Source organism: Eumetopias jubatus, unplaced genomic scaffold (genome assembly GCF_037043125.1).
Source record: "Eumetopias jubatus isolate StellerSeaLion01/CBP00866 unplaced genomic scaffold, mEumJub1_p1.0 scaffold_6, whole genome shotgun sequence".
NCBI classification, from domain to species: domain Eukaryota; kingdom Metazoa; phylum Chordata; class Mammalia; order Carnivora; family Otariidae; genus Eumetopias; species Eumetopias jubatus.
Window position 1 is genome coordinate 74,275,614 of NW_028274812.1, and position 18,504 is coordinate 74,294,117.

At 38.1% G+C, this 18,504-nt stretch overlaps 1 protein-coding gene across 3 annotated transcripts in view; it reads right to left on the bottom strand.

The window, feature by feature from the left end:
• Positions 1–1,267: 1,267 nt before the first annotated feature.
• Positions 1,268–18,504, bottom strand: part of CYB5R4 (cytochrome b5 reductase 4) — an 83,341-nt gene continuing 66,104 nt past the window's right edge. For all 3 annotated transcript variants that reach the window (XM_028108027.2, XM_028108028.2, XM_028108029.2), the window contains 4 exons: positions 15,516–15,666; positions 15,118–15,204; positions 6,132–6,296; positions 1,268–1,794 (listed from right to left, as the gene is read on the bottom strand). In XM_028108027.2, coding sequence (XP_027963828.1) covers positions 1,740–1,794; positions 6,132–6,296; positions 15,118–15,204; positions 15,516–15,666 — 458 coding nt within the window. In that variant the 3' untranslated portion in view covers positions 1,268–1,739. The remainder of the gene's footprint in view (positions 1,795–6,131; positions 6,297–15,117; positions 15,205–15,515; positions 15,667–18,504) is intronic.

The window sequence follows — 18,504 nt, forward strand, 5'->3', positions numbered from 1 at the left end:
AAGTTCAGAGTGACTTTTTAAAATTTTATTTTATTATGTTATGTTAATCACCATACATTACATCATTAGTTTTTGATGTAGTGTTCCATGATTCATTGTTTGCGTGTAACACCCAGTGCTCCACGCAGAACGTGCCCTCTTTAATACCCATCACCGGGCTAACCCATCCCCCCACCCCCCTCCCCTCTAGAACCCTCAGTTTGTTTCTCTGAGTCCATAGCCTCTCATGGCTCGTCTCCCCCTCTGATTTCCCCCCCTTCATTTTTCCCTTCCTACTATTTTTTTTTTTTTTAACATATAATGTATTATTTGTTTCAGAGGTACAGGTCAGTGATTCATCAGTCTTACACAGTTCACAGCGCTCACCATACCACATACCCTCCCCAATGTCTATCACCCAGCCACCCCATCCCTCCCACCCCCCACCACTGCAGCAAGCCTCAGTTTGTTTCCTGAGATTAAGAATTCCTCATATCAGTGAGCTCATAAGATACATGTCTTTCTTTGATCGACACAGTGACTTTTCTTGATGTCCTTTGCTAAATCCCAATCTGGGAAGGTACTTGAAAGCTGCAGGCAGCAGCAGAGGTGGTGGGGGGGGGGAATAAATCGCCCACACAGCAGAGTGCAGGAGGGCTCCCTGCTGAACTGCCAGGTGTGCGGGAAGCAGCCAGGGAAGGTAGCATTTAGGACACAGTGTGCGTCTAGATGGGCTCAAAAAGAACTACAGTTTAACCCATTCCAAAGCACCAAATGATTATTTTAGGTCATGGGACCAGATGCTACACTTTCATGATCTTTCCTGACACCTCTAATTTTGGAGAGGAATCAAAAGAGTTGTTAAGATTCCCTTCCACTCGGGCGCCTGGGTGGCTCAGATGGTTAAGCGTCTGCCTTCGGCTCAGGTCATGATCCCAGGGTCCTGGGATCGAGTCCCGCATCGGGCTCCCTGCTCCTTGGGAGCCTGCTTCTCCCTCTGCCATTCTCTCTCTGTCTCTCATGAATAAATAAATAAAATTAAAAAAAAAAAAAAAGATTCCCTTCCACTCTCTGACACATCTAATCCAAAACTGCCTATGTGAAGTGTCTCCAGAATCTTATATTGTTGCCTTTTAAATTCCCCTTAGACACAGACGGGATATTGTTGCACTCAAACACATTTCCACCAAAGGAATTAAAAAGTACTTATACTTTTATTCTACTCTGTATCGGTGCCATACACACACACACACACACACACACACACACAAATGTGTGGATCACTTAGTAAGTTATAACATTCCATGTTTTAATAGTAATACAAGGACATAAACGATCATTTCCTGAGTTAACAGTGCAATGTAAAATTTAATCTGTATTGCTAATAAGACATTTTACGGCATAGAAATCTGATCAAAATGATCATTTACTTTATCATGTCATAAAACACAAGAGCTTACTGTAGAACAGTGATACACTTTAAATGGTAAGGAAGTTTGTGACTTATCACAAAAGACTCCTGTATGGACTTGTTGCCATGATAGATTCCAGGTCAGAGATCAGTAGTAAAATAAGTTATGGTACAAAATAAAGTCAACAAGTCATCTATACTGAAGGAACAGTTGATTTCATTGAAGAAACTGAAACCTGGATTCTAGCTGACCTTTTAGTTAGTATGTACAAAAATGTGCTCTTAAAAAATCCTAAGTAATCACAAATTTAGACAAAACAGTTGAATAAAGGACAATGACAGCTCTTCATTATGCTGTAAAACTATGGATCTCATCTTTGGAAAAGTTCAGATCATGCAGCAACCTGAAAAACAAATACAAAGGACATGTTTCTTTGGGAAAATGTTTAAAAATAAAGAAGTAAGATCAAAGTTTACAATCATAAACATTGTATTTTTTCATTTTTCCCGCTTAGCATGTACTTTCAAAAAAAAAAAACCCAATTATCACTTCTAAAAAACTAACAATCATTTCTTGATATCATCAAATATCTAGTCAGTGTTCAAATTTTCAATTGTCTAATGGATGCCATAATTTTTAAGTTTGTTTAATGCCAATTTAAAGTCTACTCATTGTGATTGGCTGATGTCTTTTAGGTATCTTTTGAGCTACAATATCCCTTCTCTCTCTTTGTCCGGCAATTTCTTTGTTGTCAAAATCAGATTTCTATGTGTTGAGCCTCCCAGAGACTTCATTTTGCTGCATCTTTGTGGTGTACTTTAATAGCACATAATACCTGACTGCCTCTCTTTTTGGATGCTAACAACCATTGGTGATCTACGTACACATCCATTAGTTCATTAAGGACTAAAGTTGCTGACACCTACTATAATTATTTATCAGCTAAGGAATTCTATAGAGAAAAACAAACTTCTGCTAATTTATTATGTAGTTACTCAGTAGTACAGCTCATACAGAAAAGGTGGAATAAATGCATGATATTTTTCCCCCTTTATTCACCAGTTTTCAAAGTAAGGAGTTGATCCCCCTAGCATTCTATCTTCATTCTCCTAAACTGAACAAGACAAGCAGAAATACTGCTTAAGTATAATTCAACTTGGAAAACATTATAAATAGAGACTGAAATCTTAGAAGTAGCTCTGTCTAAAACGCTGCTGAAAACAGAGAAAGACAACTACCATATGATTTCACTCATGTGGAGTTTAAGAAACGAAATGAACAAAAAAGAAAAAAAAACAGACTCTTGAATATGAAGAACAAACCAGGGGTTGCCCGTGGGGATGGATGACACAGATAAAGGGGGTCAAAAGGACACTTATTGTGATGAACACTGAGTAACGTACAGAAATGCTGAATCACTCACTATAATGTATGCGTGAAACTAACATAACACTGTACGTTATAAAAAAGAAAAAAATGTTGCTGAAAATAAAAACATTTATTTAGTCCTCACTACATGTAGCCACTGTGCTAAGCATTTCACATGCCTAAACATATTATTTATTCCCTTGTACAGATGAGTGCACTAAAGCTTGGAAAGGTTAAGTAATTGGCTCTAGGACACCGGATTAGTGATTGCAAGATGACTGTGAGTGGTAGAGCTGGGATTCAGATTCAAGTTAGCAGCTTCTAGACATACACACATATTCAGACAAAATCACAGGATGGCATAGGAGCCACAGGGCCAACTTGGTGCAACAGTCAAGCCTCTCCCTGGCTGAACTCATCCCCCCTTTCCAGCCACGCTCACTGTCCCTCACTGGCTAGTGGCTTCACACTGGCCACGCCAGTCTCGTCTTTTGAATACCTGCATCCTCAAAGTGTCTGCTTGTTCCTCTGCCTACCCTACCCTTCTCCACCTCCTCTGACTGGCAACATTTTGGCCATCACTCAAAGAACAGGTCTTTCTGAGCATGCAGCTCCTCTCTCTCCAATACACACCCCTAGGGAGAAGTAAATTGCCTCTTCCTGAATTTTCATAACACTTTGTTTTTACCTCTGGTAAGAGTGTTTATGATATTCTGAGTCATATTTTAGTTACCAGTGTGTGCAACTGTTTCCACCACTAGACAGGGTGGGCCTGGAGAGCAGAGACTGTTTTATTTATCTAGGTAATAAACAAGTGGGTATTTAGTAAACGAAAGCACCTTTACTGAGCAAGTAATTATCTTGCTCTTTATCTATATTAAAATAAAATCCATTTCTGAGTCTTTCTCTGTTATCATATCATATAAATTTAACAAATTTTCACCAAATATGGAGAGTATGTTTGATATGGTTATACATACACAGCAGCCATGAGATTAACTTTGGAGGGCCTTAGGGAGTGGGCATTACAGAGTCATTTTTCAGGACAGCAAAAACTATGATATAATAAGAGACCCAAGTAACTGCCAAGTAAGAGATACACCACATCCATTAAGATGGTCAAGGCAAGGAAATCAAAGAAATGAGAGTCTTAAATTAGACGTCACAAGGGCAGATGTTATGAATTGCAAGTACAGGCACTCTTCAGAGATATTGTGGATTCAGTTCCAGACCACCGCAATAAAGCAAATATTGCAACAGGGCAAGTCAAATGAATTTTTTGTTTTCCAAGGCATATAAAAGTTATCTTTACACTATAGTCTAGTAAGTGTGCAATGGCATTATGTCTAAAAAAAATGCAATGGCATTATGTCTAAAAAAAAAAAATGTAAAAGATCCTTGCCTGCCTTATTTAATTAAAAAATACTTCACTGCTAAAACATGCTAACCATCATCTGAGCTCCCGGCAAGTTGTAATCATTGATCGTAGATCACCGTAACAAATGTAATAATAATGAAGGGTGAAATATCATGAGAATTACCAAAATGAGACACAAAGTGAGAAAATGCTGTTGGGAAAATAGCACCGATGGACTTGCTCGATGCAGGGTTGCCACCAACCTTCAATATGTTAAAAAAAAAATGCAGTATCTGCGAAGCACAATCAAGTGAAGAGCAGCACTGAGACGAGGTGTGCCTGTACTGACGTGACTCAGGCTACATCTCACAAGGCAACTCCATGCAGCATGTTCGAAGGTGAGCAAAAGCAGTGATCCATAGATGATGATCAGTAATACTCCTGAGCAATCCTAGGCAAGCCAGCTGGTGCAGCATGGAAAGATTAGCTCTGAGGTAACACTGAGAAACTAATGCTGTAGAGATCATCGTCAATTTTAAAAATGCAGACATACTAGGACCTTGGCTCCCTTCTATTCAATTCCACATACACCGAGGCTCCGGTGTGCAAGGAAGTGGGCTAAGCCTTGCACGGAATGAGAACAAGAAGGAAGAACCCACAAATGGCCCATCATTCATGGGAGAAAACAACCCACTTCTTTAGGAGGCTGGACAAGGGATTCTTCCTCAGTCAGTTAATCATGCTAAGTGGCCTTAAAGACAGTCTCTTTCAATGCTGAAGAGTTTATGATTCCCATCATTTCAAAGGATTATTATGCTTGCTTATAAAGCAAGCATTAAGATACATCTGAAATAGCAGTGTCAATAAAGTTGAAGAATGTAGCTCTTAGCCTTTTTCTTTTTGAAAAATTATTTTACTGCAAACCATACTGTTAGTCTTCACTATAATTTTAATAGTTTTGCTTTAACTTTGAAAGATTAAAAGTTTAAATTGTAATATTTAAAAAAATTTGAGAGTGCTTAAACAAAAGAACATTTCTGAAAGTATTAAAATCCAGAAATACACTTAAATTTAATTAAAATATTTTAAAATGCAATACGGAAAGAAACATTTCTCAATGTCTTTATTTAGTGAGGTCAATCTTTTTCTTAATTAAAATGAAAAATAAAAAAGCAATAGAGAAAACTATCCAGCAAAATGTTAGGTTTAGTCATATATCAAAAAAAAGGAAAAACAGGGCATTTAAGGCAGTCATATTTTAAAATCACCTAGACACCCAATAGTGGCTACATTTAACGAAATATTTTTATTTATTTATTTATATGTTATGTTATGTTATGTCATGTTATGTCACCATACAGTACTTCATTAGTTTTTGATGTAGCGTTCCATGATTCTTTGTTCGCATATAACACCCAGTGCTCCATGCAGTACGTGCCCTCCTTAATACCCAACACCGGGCTATTTTCAAGTGTCATTTTAGATTTAAATCAGAGCAAGGTGAATTTCAAATAAGATGAACACCACCACTGATGTTTCATTATCCAGAGTCAACTCTTAGTCTTTGCCTATTTATGTTCCAGCCTCTCCTTCTGTCTTACTGTCTGGCTTTCAATCACTGTAATTTACTAGCTGTTGCCTAGTGGCAGAGAATGAAGAGAAGTCAAAAGCTACAATGAGATGAACAATGCTTATTAATTACTGTATGTTATAAAGTTTTGGTGGAAGAAGAGGTTGAATCCAATGTCCCACCTAAGACTGTGGCACCAAACTTGTGAATACGTATCCATACTGCAGGTCATTAGCAGAAATCATCACTCACGTCTAACTCCATGCATAAACCTGGCCTCCAACCTCCTACCTGCATGAAGGTTAGAAACTTTACTATTTTCTTAGGCTGTAACAGACTATTGCAGTGCTGGTTTGTATGAATGGGAAGAACAGAGGGCTAAGTCAATTGCTTTTTATGGAAGATTTGCATAGAGTATTTTTTTCCCTACCACATTACTACTCACCTTATTCCTTGTTCTGTGAATGGTGTTGGTCCACAAATGCAGATGAGGACTCTGGAGTTGTCTAAACTTCTTTTCAAAAACTGAGAAAGAAGAGCTGGTGAAATGTATCCCCGTTTGCCATTCCATTCAGAAGTAGGTGCTGAGAGAACAAATTCAACATCAAATCTAGAGAAAAGAAACAGTTTTTAAAAGTCTATTATTTTAAACATATTATTAGCATGTTTCAAGTTCATGAAAATGTTTTCTTTTTTCCCCTAGAGAACAATTTAATACATTAAGATTGATACACTTGCTAGAAAAGATTGGAAGCAAAGATTTAACAAAAACATACAGGTAAATCCACATTCACTAAGGATTAGCTTTTGCTATGGATAAGAAGAGTAATCTGGCATTATTTACTGAATTCACTAGAAAGAGAGTTCCAAGGGATCTCAGAGAACTCCACATTTCTATTAATAATCTGCTTGTATAAATCACAGTACAGAGCAATTCAATGACATGTACATTTTAATCTCCGACCCGAACCTCTCCAATGAGTTCCAGACCCAAGAGAGCCTATTTGACTTCTTACTATTGCTTCAGCCTCAACTTATGACCTCCCTACCCCACACCTGATGTTATCCTTGTGAATGGTGACACAGAACTTGGTTGCCAAAGCCAGGAGCCTGGGATTTATGCTGGGGACCTTTTCTGCCTCACCCCCCATAGGCACACCCTCATCAAACCTTACTTGTCTCCGTCTTCACATGCTGCCCATCCTCTTTCTTTCTGTCCATGCTTCTACCATGCCCCACCCTTCAGTTCTTAGCTCAAGCATCATTTCCACAGGGGGAAGCCCTGCTGCCCATCAGCCCTTTGTTATTATGTTGGAGAAATGACTTTCTTTCCCTTTTCTTCAGCTTGTAAATATGTGGTCATCAAGATGACTATTCTATGAATGTCCACCTTCCCCGTTAGATCATGAGCTCCACGGGAACAAGGGCCATGTTTGCTTTAGCTGTCAATGCATCCCTAGCAGCCAACACCCAGGAGTCACTCAAGTACTAAGAAACCACACATATGAAAGAAAAAGGAAAGATACAGAATTAAAATGAGAAAGAAGAACATCAAACCAAGTCTCACAATGTAACTACAGGCCATTTTTTCCCCATAGTTCTGTAATCTGTTGAGTGAACTGCTGGTAAAGAATCAGAGTAAATAAAAAATTTCATGTTGTACCTGCTCTCTGATGTAGCAAACACAATTCTTACCATTTTTAGCAGCATCAGATCAAATGATTTTCTACCGTTTCCAGTGAATAACTGAGATATTGTCTCAAGACTGGCAGAAATGAATCATCCATTAATGTCAATCTTAAGAGAAAGCAGAAGTGAACAGTTTCCCTTATGAGGGCGTCTGGGGAGCCAAGTACCAGAACGGAAACAAGATGGGGCTGGTGCTGCGCCCCTCACATTGCTGTGCTGCAGCCAAGTTATGGTTCCCAAAAACTGGCACGAAGCACAATGGACCAACTCAGAGTGCCTGCTGGGGGTGAGAAAACCAGTCCTAGCTCTCACCCAGATGCCAGCCTCTAGGTCTTATTTGTCCATTTGTAGGACAAGGTGGGAGAACTCTGTGATCCCTATTCTAATGCTCTGATTTTATATTTAAGAACCCTGTAGAATTATGTTCTATTTCTTACCTCTGAGGCTCCCATGTAGTTTTAGCAGCACTCTAATCTACTCTGTACAAAAGAGCTTCCCCAAAGACTTTCTTTCACTAAATGATTTTTCCTTGCTAGCATGTAAAATTAATATAGTTTCAGGTAATTCTAGAATATCGTATTTGTTTACTGCTCCATGAGGGCAGGACCCTTGCCTGCCTTATTTAATACTGGACCCAGGCTTGGCTTGAGGTAAGTGTGCAAGAATACCTGATGAATGAATAAAGAAATGTATTTATAAAGAAGCCATACAGGTCAAAAATAAAAAATGCACTTAGAGAAACAAAAGTCGAATGTTGGCATCTATGAAATCACATTAAAAAATGTACATGAATTCGTAAGTACGTTTTTCTGGGAAGATCCATATAACCTTTGAACAGATTATCAAAGGAGACCCAAAAGCAGGTGCAGAACTACTATCTTAAGACATTTCCAATTACACATAGACAACTGGATAAAAGATAGCAACTGCCTTGCTACATTAAAAATAAAAAAGTGTCTCCTCTGGCTCTATTTCCAACAAGTCTGTCACTGGAACAAAACTGCGAAGATATATAAATCAATAGTGGCGTCCCTCTCTTCTGAAAAAATTCATAATTTTCCTTTACGAGAGGTTTAAAAAATAAAGCCTATCATTGGCATACTTTCTGCAGGCATCTACTAAAGTGTGGTAAATAACTGAGATCCTTACATAAATGATGTAAACTTCTCATGCATTTCATATTTATTCACACAATGGTCCCTTGGCCATAACTTTTGGGTACTCAATGGAAAAAGTGAACAGCCACATGGATGCAATTTTTAGGGATATTGTAAAGAGGCTGCTACCCTGCTTATCTCCTTTATAGGACTAGAAGAGCTTACACTGGAGTAGAAGCCATGCCAAGTTAAGACTCAAGAATACTTAAAAGAGGGACTCTTTTTTACCCAAACAAGACACAGATGGTTACTATGGAATCCTCTCTTCTGGATTATTCTGAAAGGCCAACTTACCATCTGAAACAATTATAGCCTTGAGGCATAATAAGGGTGAATGTTCTGAAATTCCTTCCTGCCCTATGATTTCAAAATGCAGGAAAGGACTAGAACTCCTGAAAATGTTACCTGAAAATAAATTTAGATAATCCATAAAGTACAAAGCAACATAAAAAGAGAGTGAAAAGAGAGAAAATAGGCCTGCTTCTGGAAAAGGCCTGTGTGTTCTAAATGTCAGTGGAAGTAAATAAGCTTGTGAAAAAAGTTCTTTCAGAGTAGACTGATAATGACCTGAGATGACAAATCTTGACATACAAATGTATTCATTCAGTATAAATCCTATGCAGAGCCCGCAGTCATCCAACAACCGAGGTCCTCCTCCTTCAGCCAATCAGCTTCCAAAACCTACCTCCTTCACATTTCTTACACATGTCCCCTACCTTCGCATTCTACTGCCACAACTCCACATCAAGCCCTTAGATCTCTTGTCTAAAATACTGCCCTAATGCCCTCAGCCCAAATCTATCTGACACATCACTGCTGTATTAGTTCTCCTAAAAACCCAGATCCCATTTCAAAACTTTCTGCTTACAAAGCTTCTGTGATTTGTCACTGCCCAGAGAATAGTATTTCAGGGTATCCAGGGCCTAGATTTCTCTAGATAAAGAAAAATATTAGATTATATGGTATTTGTCTTTCTCTATTTTCTCTATTTCACTTGCCATTATACAACTCCATCCATGTTGTTGCAAATGGCAAGATTTCATTCTTTTTTGTGGCTGAATAATACTCTATGATTTCACTCATACATGGAATTTAAGAAACAAAACAAATGAACAAAGGAAAAAAGAAGAGAGAGTGAGACGAACCAAGAAGCTAACACCTAACTATAGAGAACAAACAGGTGGTTACCAGAGGGGAGGTGGTTGGGGGTGGGTGAACTAGGTGATGGGGATTAAGGAGTGCACTTATCATGATGAGCAGAGTCATGTACAGAACTGTTGAATCACTGTACTCTACACCTGAAACTACCAGAACATGTTAACTATACTGGAATCAAAATTAAAAACTTAATAAAAAAATACCAGAAACAGCAAGAAGACTTGCTATTTGCTCACAGGAAAATAACTCACAAAATAAACAGCTAGGAATTAAAATTTGATAAAATATATATATTATGGAAACACTTCTCAAAACGAATCTGATGAAATACCTAGTGTTCTTCCTGATGTTAACGGTAATCATGAGAAAAGGCTAACCTATCAAATGAGTTTGGGACTACTGGGTTAAGAAAAGTTAAATAGATTTCTTCAAAATTTCTGAAAACCTTGAATATGCCAATTTCCCAGCTAACCTTCAAGAAGGTAATATAGTATACATTCTTTCTCAAACTTTTTATTCACAGAACCCTTTAGAGGGGAACACATGAATATTTCAAAAAACACATTCCAAGAAACACACCATTTGAGGGACAGCTGGGAGGAACAGAGTGCTTAAGAGTCCAGATTAGGGGCCCACATATCTGAGCACATCACAGGCTGGAGAAAAAGGGGCTCGGGCACATTTTTCAATTTACTTGTGCCTCTGAAGTCATCAGCTTTTGCTATCTCAAGTGGACTGAAACACTGCTAGTCCTGATGCGGAAACCAGAGTACAGAAACAGAGCCAGTCATTATCTACAGAGCCTGTCAGTTAATAAAGGGAGATGAGCTTCCTTTCCATGTGGCCGGAGCTTTCCATGCCCACTTTGTACACACTTATTTGATATACGAATTATACTTAAGGTCTTCCATTCCCTGATTTTAATCTACCCTGTTTCTTCGGCTCCAAAACAAGAAGATTCAAAGTGATCACCACTAAGATTCCTTCTAAATAGATCTAATCAATGGTTTTATTTTTGCAGTTATTTCACATTGTTCTCCATCATGCACTGTATATAGTCCAATGAAACTGGACTGCTCTTTTGCTAAATGCTAAATCATTCAGCATACTGGCCCTCGTGGTTTTTTGCTCCTAAAATCCTGTTATCCAAATTCCTTTTGCTGTGCACAGAAATGCTAGTCGCTTCCCAAAGCCCAACTCAAAAGCCCCTTCTTCCACTGAAGCTTTGCCATCCCCACCCTCACAAAAACAGATTCACTCTTTCCTCTTCTTAGACCTCTATAACAGGATTTGTTCCTCTCAAGGTACAGACTTTACAGTTGCTGCTGACCTTCAGAACTTCTCCACCACTTGGGGTATTCTTACTCACTCTGTATCTTTTCCCAACATTAGGCACGTTTTGCAAACAGTGAGCACAGAGACATCTGAAGTGATGCACGTGATCCACTGGTGCCTATAACGGGGTACACAACCCCCTGTCCTTTGTGCCCCACTCCTTTGCTGCTTGGAATCCCTTTCCCTTTCTCTGTCCCTTATGCCCTAAACATTAACCTCATCCTTTCTAAAGGAAAAATAAGGACACTAACATATTAAGTGTGCGGGGTACAATATTCTGTGCTGGGTACTTTACCTTGCTAGAGGCTATTTGTCAAAATGTATCAATAGCCTTGGTATTCTCTGATCTGATGATTCTTCTGATGAATTTTATCCTGCATAGAGAGGTACAGAACAACCTCTGATCACTATGCCAAACAGCAGGGAATTGGTTAAATAAATCATGGTATGCTTACATGACTGAATATAACAGCTATGAAAAATCATGGTACAGTGCAGGTTTTCCCAACTGGCACTACTGCCATTTGGGGATGGATATTTCTTTGTAGTTAGAGACTGTCCTGTGTGCTGTAGGAAGTTAGCAGCCTTCCTGGCCTCTACTAACTAGATGCCCTCCGTGGTGAGGATAAAAAAATGTTCTCAGACCAATGTTCTTCAGTTCCCCTGAAGTCATGGCGGGGGGTGGGGACAGGGTCGGGGGAGTTGAGGTGGCAGCAAAAATTACTCCAGATGGAGAACCACTGGTTTAAAGTATTCTATACACAGAATAGGCATAATACACTAAGCATAAAATATAGTTATAAAACATATAGTCAGTATGACTACATTGTTTAAAAAATGCAAAACAAAAAGAGTGTGTATACGTGCGCATGTGTTTGTGTGTCAGAGAGAGACAGGTAGCTTTACTAAAAGAAGGTTATTTTCTCCAAAAATGACTGTTCTGAAAGTAAAGGAAAACATTTGTTATATTTATATATTACAAAATGTTGCCCAGAAGTCAATCTCGTTGTCAAGCTATCCCGCCCCTCAAAAATCATTCTGCAACAGCTAGGGCATTCTGCTGGGATGGGACCTCATGCATAACACTGTTCAGCAGTCAAGAGGAAGATAAGTGAAATTTAATTTGCATTCCAGTTTACATAGTAATTAGCTACATGTACTACCATACATATTTGCCTTCTGTTTTCTCTCAATTTTCTTAAGAAAAATAAATGTGTGAGATTTTGCTAGATCTGAAATGTTGTGAATGGAGTCTTTACGGGAGTTAAGAGTCAAGTGTAATAACATACTTGGACAAAATTCAAGTAAGCTCTTTTCTGCTCAAATTTTATACTTAATGGAAATTTGACCGAAATAGAAATATCCCAAAAAGGTACTTATGATATACCTGTGTTTTGCACAATTCTATTGTTTAGCAATGGGGGTAAATGAAGAGATACATTCCATGGATTGCGTTAGAAAATAAACAAACACAGTATCTTGTTCACTGTCATACCTCTGTATATAGGCACATGGTAGAAGCTCACATGTATTCAGTGAATGAATGAATGTTGCAAATATGCTAATTCTGGGCTAGGCACCTACATATACACTACGTCATTGACCAAACAATTCTATGATGTAGGTATTGACATCCCTATTCTACAAATGGAAAAACTGAAGCCTTAAATGCTAACTGAAATACAGATGTAACTAAAATAGCCTTATATTAAATCTCAACTTTTACTTTCCTTTTTTGTATGGGACTCAATAATCAATAGTGCTACAAAACCCATCAACAAACTTTTATGGCTAGCTTTCTCATAAAGTCTCAGAATACGGTGACATTGCTGATAAACATTCCAAAGCCATCTATACAAGCACAGCCTTTTTGTTTTCTAGTGAGGGCCCAACAGGAGTCTCCAGGGAGCATACATTATACAACGTTAGACGTCAGTGCCAACAGAGTGCCTCATGCAAGGACAGCTATGTCTCCAAGAAGAGGAAGGAGGAGGTCAGTGAGGGGAGAGGGGGAGAGGGGGAGAGGGGGAGAGGGGGAGAGAGGGAGAGAGGGAGAGAGGGAGAGAGGGAGAGAGGGAGAGAGGGAGAGAGGGAGAGAGGGAGAGAGAGAGAGAGCACATACAGGAGTGAGAAAGGAGAGCAAGAAGAGAAAGAAGGAGAAGAGGGAGGGTAAAGGCAGGCCAGAAGTCAGAACACTAGCACTTCTCTCTGCAAGGCGGAGAGTAGCACTCAGCTGGTGAGTGCTGTTAGACCAGTCACCCAGATGTGAAAAAGGGGTCTTGCCTCACCTTCAACACTCCAGCCTATGTAATCCACCAACCCAAATTATGTAGACCAAAACAAAATGAAATGAAACACACTGTATATTCAGAGGCTGTCAACACATTTCTTTATACCAAATACTTCTTAAATCAAGTTTAACTCCTATTGAAAGACTAAATGGACAATGTCTGTTCATTCAAATAATGGTAAATGCATCTTCTTGTACAAGGAAACCATCTTAAAAAATAAATTTGTCAGAACACTGCCAGAAATACTTTTTTTTAAAAATCCTAAAGTAAAAAAGCCTAGCTATGCTGTTTAAATTATTTTAAATATTTGGTTAGGAAAACAGGAGCTCAAACAGTTAATACAGAAACAAAACACAGGTAGGTAAAGTTCTTCTAAACCACAATTCAAATATCTTGAGGTAGGGCTTCCCAGTTTTCAAGGCAGTTACACAATCTTCTCTAATACTCACATTACAGCCTTATGAAGTAAACAGGAAATATGTCATTATTTTATTTTGAAGATAAAGAGGCCCAAAGAGCTAAGTAATTTCTGAGTAAGTTCCAAGCTAGTGAAGAGTAGAATGAAAACTCGAAATTAGGGCTTTAGGCTTTTTGATACATGCTGCTTCTAATTTTCCACTTTGAAAATAGCAAAAAAGACACTTGTAAACCCAGGAATTTGTATTTCTCTAAACTGCCATATAACTACCTAAATAATAGTAAATACTCTTAGGTTTATGGTTTAAGTATGTGAGAAGACTAAATACTTCAAGGATAAATAAGTTCAGGTCGTCCTTAACTTGTGAACGTTATTTACGAAGAGAGGAGGAAGAGGAGGGATGGAGGAAAAGCCAGGGGCGGCCAAGCATTCCCTTAGCTAGGATGCTCAGAAAGTATGCACAAGAAACGGAGCCCCAGAACAGCTGAGTTTCTACGTCTTCAACTCTTGACTTTCGAAAGGCCTAGAATTTTATCTGTGCTGTACGATCCTCAGCATATTTACTTCAGATATTTTGTGTCAAGTCCTTATAGAGTCCCGAATTTCTTAAAAATAGCTCTAAAAATGCTTTAGAAAGTATGACAGCTAGTCCAATTCACTCTTCGAAACAATTCCTTTAAAATTTCCTACCGCTTTTAAGTCTGCTTAGGGGACATGGGGCACACGGCCATTTCAATTATCTTATTTCAGCTGGCTGTGCTAGGGCTTTTTTAAATGAAACAGATTTCCATGCTCTTTCATTTTACCAGTTTGGCCTGACTCAAACTTTTCTCTACTGCCTGTCCCAGCAGTTTCCAAGGTGCGCACTGAGGACCACAGCCATTAATCAGTGTTAATGTAAATAGACAAAAATAAAGAAAATCTTAACAATGTATAAGGAAGACCCCATCTTGAAAAGTCACAATGGACATTAGCATATTAAAGGCTCTAAGAAATTCTGTACTAAAGAAAAATACTTATTTTTGCTTAGTCCATCTCATCACATTTATTTGATTTGTACCCACTATAACAGGAAAATCTTGAATTATCAAATTGGCTATACTATGTAATTTTCAATGAAACCCAACTCAGTATAAGTCACACAAACGTAAAGCCCAGTATATGTTTTATTGATAGATATATGATGTCATATTAATCTTACTGAACAGTATTTCTTTGGGGGAAGGGAATTAACATTACTTACATTGAGAGAATTACTGATTAGCTTATTTTGTCTTTGAAGGAGGTTCCTGGACAATTAAAAACTCCAATCAAAGAAGATAAGGCCTAGACTGACTACACATTTTTGAATATTGAAATGCAGAGCTAACACCAGTTTAATACCTTTTATCTTTAAATGCTAATTTCTCCAACTGGCTTCTCCAGATTATATCATCCTCTGTTTTATTGAAGAACATCAGCTTCACTTTCCTTAAAAGAAAAAACAACAACAACTCAAAAAGAACTATTTCGATTACATTTAAAACATGCATGAAAGGAAAAGTCTAAATGTAAAGTGGCATGAAATGTTTTTTTAGTGCCAATTAGGTAACCAAAAGTATAAAAAATAAAAGAATCAAGTTAGTAAAACAGCTAGGACTGGAGGACATCGGGTAAGAAATGGTAAATGAGGGAATGAGAATAAGTCTATGAAGGTCCACTGAGTATTTAATTAATTTAGAACACCTTATACTAATCTAACAGCTTCACAAAGGACAGTAATTAAAGATAAAATTACATACCTGAGACCGGGTATGTTAGTCAAAGCATAATTCAGTATTTTAACCATTGGTGTGAAGCCTGTTCCAGCTGCCAGTAAAAAGAGATCTTCTAATTCTCGGAACTGGGATATTTTAAAATTGCCCTCAGGATTGCTTATGGAAACAAAATCTCCTAAACAATGAAATACAAACTAAATCAGAAAAAAAAAAATCAGGGAAACTGAGGTTAAGCTACTTGAATTTAGAACACTGATGAGTAACAGGGTGAATGTATAACTTTCAGACTACAGCTTAGTCTTTGAAATGTATAAGGAGTTTTGGGAATACTCATTAAGCCCCCAAGTATACTCGGATTATGTCATTCTAACCAAATTAATAATGAGGCTTTATTATACTCATTTCCCATAATTATTTTCCCAAACCACCTGGAGTCCCTAATTTACAAAGTACTGACAAGTATTTAAGTATAAGTTATCAGTAAAGAATTGATTGCTAAATTAATTATAAGCACCTCAAAAGTAAAGTCCATGTATACCTGCCTTGCACAGTACAAGGTGGAGAATATATACTCACTTTCGTATTGATTCGTAGCCAGACCAATAAAACTAGGAGAGAAAATTGAAACAGCAATGTATTCTACAGTCACGTTAGTAAATGTGCTAACGTCACCTCCATCAAATCTTTGAAAAAACCTATGATTAAAACGACAGTGGGGCGCCTGGGTGGCTCAGTCGTTATGCGTCTGCCTTCGGCTCAGGGCTTGGGATCCTGGGATCAAGCCCTGCATAGGGCTCTCTGCTCTGCAGGAAGCCTGCTTCTCCCTCTCCCCTTCCCCTGCTTGTGTTCCCTCTCTCGCTGTGTCTCTCTCTGCCAAATAAATAAATAAAATCTTAAAAAAAAAAAAAACCTTTATATATATATATAAAAAAGCTGTTCTGAATTTACTGCCTATAAAAAACAAAGACCAGAAACTGTACTTAGAGCATGCAACTTCTCAATCTAGAATATTCGCGAAAAATCATTTGCAGTGCATTTGATATAATCACTATGTACCACTCATATAAGAGAACTGCCTTTGGGACATTTCAGAAATTTCCAATGTAATTTTTAAAATAAAAAAAAAGTTAAACATTTTAAAAATAATTTCAAATACTTTTTTTTTTTTCCAATGCTCATAAATTTTCCTTCTTGTCCATACCAGGATAGTAAGAATCTTGCAGTAACTGATGAATTAAGTATTGGAAAGGAACAGAACCTTCCTGTTCTAGTTCAAAAGGACCATAAGATCAGAATATCTTCACAAAAAAGTCAGCTGGCTGTTTACTAAAGATGCCTCAAAGAATGAGGGTAACTTGAGAATTTTGTCAGCAGTCCAGTCTTTCCAATGTCAGAAAACTGATTAGACTCAGGCAAGGGACCTGATTTTAATCGAGTTCACAAGATATTAAAGTAGACCTACCAGAACAGCAATTGATTTACAGAAGGCTATCTGCACCTAGCAACCTGAACCTTACATACCCCACCCGAGGCATCTCATTCCCAGTATCAGAACATTTGGAAGGCCAAAATAATCATAAAAGAGTTGCTTGGTGAACATGGAATTGAAACAAAGAAGTGGATAATTTCATAGAGCAGCTCATGTAGACCGTGATCAGGCTTCATGAGTTATCACTACCAGGCCAGTATGTCACTCTCTAAGTGACACAAGTATTTGCACTATGTCTAGCTCCCCTGGATGAAGCTGAAAAAACACTGATCTTGTTCTTTGGGCTTTCCTTTTCCATGCTCCAGGCTAATTCTCCACCCTGCTCTGTTCACACAATCTCTATAAATAGGGTATAATAACATGGGTTCAGTTTCCACATGCTATATTACAATCATGCGTCAGTCTACCACAAGATGATAGTCACCTTCGCTAGATTTGCAGGCATTCCCAGATTCTTTAGGTTCACATTTATATTCAGTATTTTGATTTATGTAATCAAAGAGGACTAATCACATCCATTATGTAAAGTCTGGCTTAACTTTCATAATGCAACAAATTTTCTTTATTTCCAAATTATAGTGATCTACTTCACTGGTACTTGATGTTACTGCTAAAGCTGTGTTAGAAATGGGAAGAGCACTTTTACTGTTAAACAAAAGGTAGTGAAAAGTTGCAGATGTAGAAAAAGGAACAGAAACAGGAACAGGGGTTTTGAAATCTTAATAGATGTCATTATAGTCTTTTTATTAGTTCTTTCAAAGTACATTTATTGAGACCCTATTATGTGCCAATTGCCATGCTAGGTATGGGAAATAGAAAGATAAGACAATATTTACCCTCAAACTCAAAGTTCTGTAAAGAAGGAATGTTATTTATTCCTATCCTAGAGCTATGAACAAAGTGTTAGTTACTGAGGGGTTCGGGAGAAAGGAGGCTTCATAAATGACATGATATTTTGTTTCGGTCTTTAAAAAAAAAAGGCTATCTGACAGGCAGAGAGAAAGGGGTGATAGGCATCCTACATGAGGCACCTGCATGTACCTATGAATGAGGATGATAAACTTGTGGAACTCTGAGTAGTATTCACACAAGTAGTTACATAGAGAGATGAAGCTGGAGAGATCACGAATGTCTGTGCTGAGACATAATGACATGCAGAGGACTTAATCAGTGAAGTAATGGACACCCATCAGAAGTTTCAAAGCTGCAGAACAACCTGATTAAATCTATCCTCAGGGCAGTTTGGAAATGCAGAAAAACAGAAAGAGAAAGACACCATTAGAGGCAACTGAGAGAGACAGTTAGAGGTCATGAGAGAAATGATGAAGTCTTGATCTAAGAGGGTGGCGCAAGGGATAGAAAAGAATGAGCAAAAAGTCACTAGAACTTAGTGGCAGACTGGACTGGGAGGGCAAAAATGGAGTCAAGAATGACTCAAGCCTGCAGACGGGGTCCAGGATGAAGAGTGATGCTGTAAATAATAACGATGAGGAATGTGGGAGTAAGGATAGGTAGGGCGGGACA